The sequence below is a fragment of the Glycine soja genome, chromosome 16, assembly GCF_004193775.1.
Source record: "Glycine soja cultivar W05 chromosome 16, ASM419377v2, whole genome shotgun sequence".
Classification (NCBI taxonomy): Eukaryota; Viridiplantae; Streptophyta; class Magnoliopsida; order Fabales; family Fabaceae; genus Glycine; species Glycine soja.
In genome coordinates this window covers 3,178,617-3,188,985 of record NC_041017.1, presented here as the reverse complement: position 1 = coordinate 3,188,985, position 10,369 = coordinate 3,178,617, and the positions used below count along the sequence as shown (strand labels likewise).

At 33.5% G+C, this 10,369-nt stretch overlaps 1 protein-coding gene and 1 pseudogene across 1 annotated transcript; one reads left to right on the top strand and one right to left on the bottom strand.

Annotated features, from left to right (window-relative positions):
- Positions 1 to 574: 574 nt before the first annotated feature.
- On the top strand, positions 575 to 6,974 carry LOC114390968 (WD repeat-containing protein 74-like). Its single transcript, XM_028351932.1, has 13 exons — positions 575 to 701; positions 778 to 916; positions 988 to 1,103; positions 1,487 to 1,516; positions 1,625 to 1,761; positions 2,707 to 2,886; positions 3,573 to 3,636; positions 3,766 to 3,873; positions 4,300 to 4,453; positions 4,693 to 4,782; positions 5,094 to 5,149; positions 5,633 to 5,690; positions 6,264 to 6,974. Exons 2-13 carry the CDS (start codon positions 835 to 837, stop codon positions 6,527 to 6,529), a joined length of 1,341 nt encoding a protein of 446 aa, XP_028207733.1. The 5' UTR covers positions 575 to 701; positions 778 to 834; the 3' UTR covers positions 6,530 to 6,974.
- Positions 6,975 to 7,571: 597 nt separating this feature from the next.
- On the bottom strand, positions 7,572 to 9,612 carry LOC114390332 (annotated as a pseudogene).
- Positions 9,613 to 10,369: the final 757 nt, after the last annotated feature.

Genomic DNA, 10,369 nt, shown 5'->3' with positions numbered 1-10,369 from the left:
GTTCTAAATGAGATGGAAGTTTTTTCTGAGCTTTTATCTTTCATCTCTTACACACGTTGGATGGAGATAAGATGATTGTTTTCTATGTGATTTTATAAAGTTTGTGGGATGAGTAAATAAGGCCTTATCATGTGGAGTTTCTGGGTCAGAGTCAGTTTCTTCATGGAAGCAAGTAGTGCATGAAGGTGAGGCCATGGCACTTTTGAAAACAATAGGTTGGGTGAAGGAGTTGAATGCAGATAGAACCAAGAGCAACAATAACATAGTGATGCCATCAACACCTCTGATGGACCTGTGCGCACATGCACTCACACTCCCACGTGAGAGAGCAAGAAAAAATGTTGATATGCATTCAAGAGAAAGAAAGGATATTCATGTAATTACAACACTTGCCATTGCGTTGCCTCTCTTCAGAAAAAACAAACACTTTTCTAACCCTATTTTTATTTGGTTAAATTACTAGTTTCTTTAATTTATTTTTAAATGTTCAATTGGGTTGAGTTTTTATTTTTTTTATCAATATGAAATATTTATTAGTCTTCGTTATATATCTTATAAATCTTAAAAATTATTTGAAAACATAAAATCAGAAAATAAACAGGAAAACGAAGCCAAACGCACCATAAAAGGTTGATACAAAAGAGGGGTTGAAAAATATTGAAAGTGATCGACTAATAGCGCCGCAATTCGCTGCTCCTTCTGTAATCCCTAACCCTTCTCTCAACCATGTTTCCCTCTTCTTCTTACTCTTGATTTGGTTTCGATATTGTTTTTCAGTTGGTGTTGCTTATATCATATATAGTTAAGCTTAACAACCTCCATTCAAAGTTAAAGATGCCTCGTACCAGCACTCTGGAGTGCTCCGGTTGCCCTCCGCTTCGCGCTCTAACCTTTGACGCGCTTGGTCTCATCAAAGGTGATGATTTTTTCATATTATGTCACTCTCTTTTTCTCGTCCTTATGGGTTTTTGCTTGTGTTGTTGTTAGTTGTGGAGGCCCGCGATAAGCAACGAGGAGCTCCCCAGGTCGTAGAGAGGTGGGGCGACCCTGAATCATCCAAATGTGTGATGGCTGTTTCAATGATTGACCGAGAGTCTCACCCTGTATGTATTGGCAATTTTTTTTTTCTGTTCTGGGTCTGTTTATTGTTTGCGTGGTTTTAAATTGCGGTTGTGGTCACGTTGGGGTGAGCCAGAAAACCTTTGCATTGCGGGAAAATGCAGCCGCAATTAAGATTGTGATGCGACTGCGGAGTGTCAAAATACCTTGTCGCTGCGCGGACCGCAATTTAAAATCATGATTGTTTGAGTACAGTTTTGTCTTTCTTTCCATTGGCACTCAACTGCCCTGCATTCACTACCCCACTGCCGTATAACATTGTTGGTCTTCTAACTGTTCTGTAGAGATTTTCTTTTTGTTTGACCTTAAAGAAATGAGACCAAAATATATGATTCTCATTATTTTTCTGTCAATTCTGGCATTGCAGTTATTAGCTGTAGCGAGGAAAAACAACCAGGTAAATTATTTCAAGGTTCTATAGTTCCATTATTCGTTCTGTAAAAGGTTTGATTTTCGATGTTTGTTATTAAACATTTAGCACTTTAACTCTATATTCATTCTACAGATTGAAGTTTTGAGCCCTGTAAATGGAGATATTCAGGCTACAATCACGGATGCCAATGATTTAGATGTTCAATCTGAAGTGAATAATATTGTTGGATTGCATTTATTTGCAAAACAAAATTCGGAATTAGCTTCCAGGTATATAAATAGCTTCTGTTTGGCAGTTTAATTAAATTTTGTCTTTATTCTTGTCCTTAATGTATTCTGATTCTGTGCTCAATTTAGTTGAAGTCTTGAAGAACAATAACAACAGTGCATTTTCTTTATGACTAATTGAATTGTTTTTACCTTGTCTGATGCAACTGTGTAAATGCAGCAGGGCATAAGTCAGCTTCTGTGATATGTTTAGATTGCTTTGTGGGCTTAGATTTCACACATAATTGTTCTTGGTGGCTGTTAGAATATTAGGATTATTTTTTTGGTTGTGCACCTTTACAAATGCTTTATGGATCCATTATAACAGACTGAAAGATTGGTACTATGATTATCTGTTCGTTAATATAATTTTGGTCCTTTTGGATGATCACATGATTAGATTATCAGGAAAAATACTCAAAGTTTAAGCATTTAGTATTCTGACCCCAATCATAAATGTTTAGACCAGGAAAAATAAGGATGGAACCTAGGAATCAACTGGCCGACCCCTTGTTAGTTAAGGATGGACTATGCTAATAAAGCTGTTTATTTAACTAAGTAATTACCTACCTACCTAACTAATAGGTATTAGGTATATACCTAACCAGGATGCTGAAGGAATTAGTTAGTTGGCTAATTAGTTTTGGGTTGGGATTTCAGGCACTTGAATTCATGGGAAGTACCTAACGGTACATCATTCTTGCTCTTCTTGACCCTGGATACTAATGGATTCAGAGTTGGAGGAGGGCATCAAAAACAGATTTCCTCATTTTGTTTGTGCTCACAACCTGTATCCCTATTAGTATTTAGTATTTACATTAAAGTATATCTTCAGTCTGCGTGTACATGCACTTGTTCATTCATTTTCAAAATACCATAGTCGCTTGCATTATGCCCTTATGTGTGTGTGTGTACTTTCTAAATCATTTGGATGTGGTGATTGTTTAGGGATTGTACTCTACTTACATGCACAACCAAAGGAAATGCAAGCATAAGGTCCATTGAACTTGTTGATTCATCTACAGTATCCTCCTGTATTGACTCTCCAAAAATATGGAATGTATGTTCTGGTGGTAACATCTTGTGTTGCAAGGTGGATGGAAATGAGAAGTTTGCTTTATTTGGAGGGTGAGTACATTTTGCATAATTGTGAATATTTAACAGTTTGAATAAATTATTTATTCAACTTTGATAATGAAATATTTTGTGAACACAAAAGAGATGAACAAAATATAAGACAAGTCACCACTCACTAGGCATGGTAGAAAATGGGAATCGAAAAGAGGAAATGGTTTTCAAATAATGAATTGTTCTGCTTTGAAGATCAGACAGAGTTATTTCCCAGAAATAATAATTAGCAAAGAAATTTCTTTTACAAATGACCATCCTCTTCTACATAGTAACACAAACCTGCTTCATATTATAAATTCTGAGCAAATTCCTTGTAATAGATAACACATGACTCAACCAAACTGTAAAAGCAAATAATCATTGCCTTTGGAGTTTGGTGCTTCAGAAATAAAGCCTTGTGTAGCCTCTGCCATCCCTGCTGCTCATTTGTTCTTAGTGCAATTAAATACTTTTGGTATAGGCTAAAGTGAAAAACTTGGAGAAATACAGGACCATATTGCAGGAACATGAATTAGATAAGATTATGCAACAATTTCAAGCATATTATAGCCAACATTAAGCAACATGAAAATGGGTACCTGTTACTGTAAACCTTGAGAATCTAAACAAGTTATCACAACGTATAACTGTTATCTATACATATTTTTGAGCTGAGAAATAATGAATAAGTACTTTATCTGTAGGAAAGGTGTTGAAATGAATATTTGGGATCTTAACAACTTCACTAAGATCTGGAATTCCAAACCTGTGAGTCTTTATTTCAAACCCTACTTTTCATCTCTGCTATTAATTGTTAACTTATCTTCCTCCAGTTTCTCTTTTGCTGCTGCACATTTTTTTAGTGCATGATTTTACAAATTCTTTTAACCTATGCAGCCGCCGAAGGATAACCTCGGTATATTTACACCGACTTGGTTCACATCTGCTACATTTCTTATGAAAGATGACCATCGAAAATTTGTTGCTGGCACCAACAGCCATCAGGTAAATTTAATTAGTGGATTCTTCTCAAATTCTAAAATCAATGAAGAAATGTAATTTTTGTATCTAATAATGCATGGAATATTCCTCTATGATATCCTTGAAAATGCTGTGTTGGAGACTATTGAGAAGGATTAATTAGTTGCTCTTAACCTAGAATTACAGAGAAATGGAAATGATATTTTGTGAGAATTTTTTTCAAAAGAATACTCAAGTACATGACCTTTGAGTCACATGAGATCTTTCCCATTTTATTAACAAATATAAAATGACTAATAAGATTTCAAACTGCAGATTTGCTTTTTTCTTAACCTTTTCAATTCTGAAAGGGAAAAATTCTTTGCTTTTGTTATTTTTTTTCCTCCGGCAGCTTACTTAATGATACGTTTTCTCATTACTATTTATTTACAACCTTGGTCTTCTGAACAGGTTCGCCTTTATGACATGTCTGCTCAGAGGAGGCCTGTTCTCTCATTTGATTTCCGTGAGACACCAATTAAAGCATTGGCTGAGGATATAGATGGCTATTCAATCTATGTAGGGAATGGGTCTGGTGACATGGCTTCTGTTGATATACGCACAGGTATCCCAAAGTCATGGGAAAATTGTCATAAATTTAAGAACAATGATTATAGACTATAGCATTGTCTAACTTGTAAGAGGGAGGGGACTGAACATTATTTATGGCTGAACATTATGGTGTTGTTTGATTCATGGAACTGACCTTACTTAGTTAGAAAAGGCTGGTTGTTGATGTCTTTTTGTTGACCTTCTTGAATGAGTTTGTGTTTTTAATTGTTTAAAAACAACAATTTATTGCAGGAAAAATGCTAGGATGTTTTTCTGGAAAATGCTCTGGAAGCATCAGATCCATAGTCAGGCACCCTGAGCTACCTGTAATAGCTTCTTGTGGTGAGTGCTACTCTGATTTCCCTTTATTTGTTGCATGTTCTTTGAATATAAGGAAGGTTCTCTGATGGAGTTTTTTGATCCCTAAAATTTATTTAGTTGTTTCTAATTTTTTTGGTTTTGCGGAACAAATTTATATCTTGTTTCGTTATCTACCTTTTTCATGATTGCTCCTGAAGCTTATCCAAAATGTACAGGGTGTGTAGCCACTGGATCATCTTTTTTCTGGGTGAAAAGTGATTAATTATTTCTTGGTCTGATAAAAAATATATTAAGTTCCTGTCATCAGTTCAGTTCATGATTTTTCATTTCAGGACTGGACAGTTATTTACGCCTTTGGGATACAAAGACAAGACAGCTTCTTTCTGCTGTAGGTTCTATGCTCTATTTCTTTGTCCGTGGCGGCATGCTCTATAGTTCTTTTTATTGGGATATGTATGCCTGGAAACTAAAATGATTTAGTGATATTTGTTCATTATAATTTCTGATATTTATTGGAATATCAGTTAAAGTGACCCTGTTATAAAACCTATAAACTGTGTTAAGATTAAACCTATATTCTGATAGGGACTGTTTTGTATTTCTTTTTACTTAGTCAATTATTCCTATACTGTTTATGAGGACCAGGAAAAAAAGTGGTATCTTGTGAAGAAACCCATATTTTTATGGCTGACATGGAAACCTTTCTACACTTGAACAATTGAACTAACTAGGGTCCTAAATGCTTCTTCGAATTTTTTGTAGTTATTTTTTCTGCATATAGTTGTAGGTATCTGTAAAGCTAGTTGTTTTTGTAAATAATTCTGTATTCTTGTAATCAAAATCATTTATTTAATTTTTTACCTGGTTGCAGGTTTTCCTGAAGCAACATATTATGCACGTGCTTTTTGACTCTAACTTTGATGTTAAAGGTTAGTAATTTTCTTCTTTTTGAATATAGTATTATAAGATCTTCACTAAAAAAATATTGAAAGAAGATATTAAAGATCATCGTGTCTATGGTTCTTTATGCCTGGAAAAACTTAGCATTAGTTTGATGAGCAGGATAAACTTGTTGGGTCTGAAACAAACTATGGTTTGGGGATACAGCTGTCAGTATTCTCTTTTGATATATTAAAATTATCGACTTGATAAGAGAATCCTGTGTAATTTAGTAATAGGGACTGAAATGGATTTGTTGTTGAATATTAGAAACAATGACACTGTTTAGAAAAAATGATTTACTGCTGCATAGGATAGGAGCTTAAAATAGTACATTATGATTTTAAATTTGGAATTAATAAATATATATAGCAATTTTGTGGTGCTAAATGTTAGGATTACACAAAAAAAATTATATTTTGGAGTGTAAAAAAATTAAGGAAAATAAGTTGTTGCACTCGACATTATATGTTTTTTATTAACATTGATGACTTGGGTAATTGAGGTCCGTTACTTCCATTCATTCTACACTTCTAATGTTATCTTAGCAAATATATCCTCAGGAGTGGATTCGCTACCATGCAAGGAACAAACTCCAACTGAGATCTTGGTCAGCGAAGAAGTTGAAGAATCACCTTTGAAAAGAAAAAAATCTTCCAGAAACAAAGAGCATATACCAGATGGGGGTGAAAGAAAGAAAAGATCTAAACAGAGTAAAGAGCGCAAGAAGTCTGAAGGAAATGATGGAGGTGAGAAGATTGCATCAAGAGATGAGGGAAGCAGGTCAGCATCCAAGAAAAGAAACAAGAGATCAATTCCAGTGTTGTGATTTAGATGTGGACTAAGATCCATGTGATACAAATAGGGTATCTGAACTAATATTGGGATGCATGGTGATGAAGGCAAAGTCTGAATTATAGTAAGACTTTGTTTTTAGTAATTTACATCAGCTTGGAGGTGATTTTATGGGGGAGTGAATCGATTCATATGGCATTGCTGATGTAAATTTGTTCAATTTTGTGAATTCTCCATGACTATGAGATTAGTGTAAGTTATTCAACATAGAAAGTGATTTAGGTTTTGGGCATGACTTTTCATGGTGAAATGTTTGATATTTTGCTTTGCAGCTGTCGGCTTGTAGCCAATTTTTGCTTAGGTGTGGAAATGCTTTGCAATTCATTTTTAATGTTTTCAACAATCATTTTAGTCCTTAAAATTGTAGGACTAATTTATATTAGTCCCGAGAAAAAATGACAAATTTCTTTGAAATTGAATTTTGTCAATCATGTGCATCCGTTAGCCTTTCACTAACTTAATATGCTGATTTGTCGCATTAATATTGACAGTCATGTACACACGAATATAATATTGGATATCTTTAAATTTAGAAGATGAGAGAAGAGCAAGGATGTTTCTAGCCTTGGATGCTAATCTGAGAAAGACAAGGTCACTGAATAAAGCATTTGTTTTCTCTGTGATCGGTGTTAGGTTTCTCGATTTGTGTTTAAATCCATGCAAAGAAAACTGTAACCTATTTTGACATTTGATCTCTTGAACATAATGGAAGCTATAGTTGTATGTGCGTTGGTTATCTTTGTCAACATCAAGAGTCGATCGAGACAATAAGAGGATAAAATTATTGGCTTTGGATTTCTTGATTCCAAATTTTCAAATGTGATAAAAAAGTTACACGTGAAGGCTTTTATAAGCCTAAAAGTTATCCTTCGGTTTCAGAGTATCTTAGGCAACTCACTGAATAACTGTCTCACTGCAATTAATTTTTGTTTTGAAGAATGCAAGTTAATTATATAGTTTATTAAGTATGCTTAACTTCAATATTTTAATTTCATTAGTTTGACTAATAAGAGATAGAAAACTAATAGGGCACTCGGGGAAAGAGTTGCATTATTTTATATCAAATGGAACTTGAGGATGTATCAAACTGAATAGCGAGAACAAACATTCAATGCAAACACACATTACAGATCAGAATGATAGCAACAAAAACCAGAGAGCAATAACTATGAAATTTCTATTCTGACAAATCGCTTCTGCGTCTAAATATCTCAACGCCTAAGTAATCAACTGGGCCTCGAACTGCCACATGAGGCTTTTTAACCTTCACTCGAACAGCAGATATTTGGTTATGATTTGTCAGAGTAGTCACTGCAATTTTTTGTGCCACTGACTCCACAAGGATGTGTGGTGACCCTTCAAGAATTTCCTTAGCTATACTGCATCACCAATTATTGATATGTTAATAAGATTACATTACAGTTAGTAAGTGTATGTTTGGATTGAAGTTAGAAGAGCTCAAAAATACTTTTACTCCAGAAGCAACAAAATCTTCCCTCTCAGTTCATGCATTGGAACGCACAATTTTGTATAAAACTCTTAAAAGTACTTTTGTAACCTTAAACCAAACATAGGCTAAACTGGTAAATTACCAATATGAGAAGTTTATGCAATCAAATGATGAAAAAATTGTTGGTTACTCACGCATATATGTCTGCAACTAACTGTATCTGATAAGTGATCAGATTTGCCAGCTGCTTTGAGATCCATCCATGCATCTACATCTACCAAGAATTTCTGGCCTAGATTCCTTTCTTCAGGTAGTGCTCCATGAAAACCAAAGAATGACAATCCCCTCTGTGTGAGTTTGTCACCCCATATCAGTGCTTCAGATTCCATTTTTTGCTGAAATCAATGGCAAATAGAAATGTTAAGGCCATTTGGTTTTATAAATAAAAATCAAATATGACTCGTGTTCTTTGTTGAATATAAAAAATTATCACAAAAGGAACAGCTTGATTTATTAAATCTCATATCCCCCAAAGAAGGTTGTTTGCCTGAATATAATACTACCATATCCTCTTCAGTCAACCAAACATAGTTTGGTATGGTTGCCACATCATCATGTCCTTTTCAATCAACTTTTCGGTGTTTGTGTGCTTGAAAAAAACATATCTTGAAAGAATGGAAACTTAATAGTAGTGCCATGCATAAGAATTTTTTTTCCATGTATGGCACTATGAATAATTTTAAGTGTTTTTAACTATTTTGTGTCCCTCAAAATATTTTGGCAAGATCCACTGCTGCTGCCTAGGAGATGCTCGGATTATTAGAAAAATAGTCTCAATCAACCAAACAGTGAAAACCATGATTCTCTAATTCTTAGCCCAACAGAAACAATAAACCAAATAAAAAAAACCTTCCTTGAGATTCAATCAGATCCATTTCCAGCTGAACCAAAATTTCAAAATCTCACACACCCACCACACAAAATGCAGAAAAGTATACAGTTTTATCTGTAATAATTAAAATCCAAATCCATAAGGATAAATATATATACACATTATTACGGTGAGTAAAGAATAAAGGCATTTTTGTGGCAGTTGCAATCTTTTCAAAAGAAACTATCATACCTTGGTAAAGCACAACCAAATTGTTCACACGATAAATAGTAGAATTTTAAACCAGCAAATAAGAGATCATAGAAGTTAAATCTTTAAGATCTCTATATACCAAGGGGGTTTAACTATCATACCTTGGTAAAGCACAATTTCGATTATTATACTAACTACTAAGTTTAAGATCTCTATATATCAACACAGTTTAACTCAAATGGTTGAGTAAGGATACATGAATTGTTGTAAACCACTTATACTATTTTTTATTTGCACGGATAAAAAAAAAAAAGCTTAAGATCTCTGTATATACTTGAAACACATGTATAGCATGCAACTACTACAACCCATTCCAACACAAAATGACGAATAAAGTCATAAGAAGAGAGGAAAATTGACACTTAAAAGGATAAGAAGATTGTGACCTTTGGTGGAGCACGTTTGGGGAGATGCAAGAGCAAACTGTTTAAGTCAATGTAGGGTTGTGGAATGCACAAATGCACAATGCAGCATCCACATAAAAGAGACTTTTTTATTATTATTATAATAATAATAACAATAATAATAATAATATATTCGCTGTATTTTTTACTCTTTTTTCATTTGAAACACGTGCATGAGGATCCCAATTCTCTGCAGAACACATTAATGATTGGCTCCATAAAGTGTGTCGGTGTGCCAATTTCATTAATTCCCTCTCATTTTATACTTATCTTTCAAAAAAAAAAAAATTACTTTCTGCCATAATGGTTCAGAAGCCATGTCCTGAAATTTAGCCCTGGTGGCCCAAACCCAGTTTTCATACATAAACCACACACACTTGCAACAGTGTGTTTTGCATGTCTCATAATATTTAGTTGTGCTTTTATTTTTCCTTATAGATTTTTCTTTTCTTTTTTTCATCAAACTTTGGTTCATAACTAAACTTGACATGTGACAATATGTAAGGATTGAATTAATTTTTTTTTTCTTTAATTTATTTTTTAGATTTGATTTATTCTTCTATTTTTTTAATTTGTTCTTCTATTTTTTTTTTTTAAAATGATTCAAACTATAATTTTTAGTATTCTCCTCGCTCTCAAGTATAAGCAATAAAAATTTCTTATTTTTTTTATCTTAAATATAAATAAAATATTAATTAAATTTTTAGTCCCTTAACTCTTTTAGATTTTTATTTTTAGTGTCTCAAATTTTTTGTAAGTAAATCTTCTTTACCTATGTCTTATTTAATGAAATTATCTTTAAAATATCATTTATTT

Coding starts and splice junctions, on each gene's coding strand:
- LOC114390968 (XM_028351932.1), top strand. CDS start 835: ATGCCTCGTACCAGCACTCTGGAGTGCTCCGGTTGCCCTCCGCTTCGC. Junction 1,517..1,624: donor TAGCGAGGAAAAACAACCAG/GTAAATTATTTC, acceptor TTCATTCTACAG/ATTGAAGTTTTGAGCCCTGT. Junction 1,762..2,706: donor AATTCGGAATTAGCTTCCAG/GTATATAAATAG, acceptor GTGATTGTTTAG/GGATTGTACTCTACTTACAT.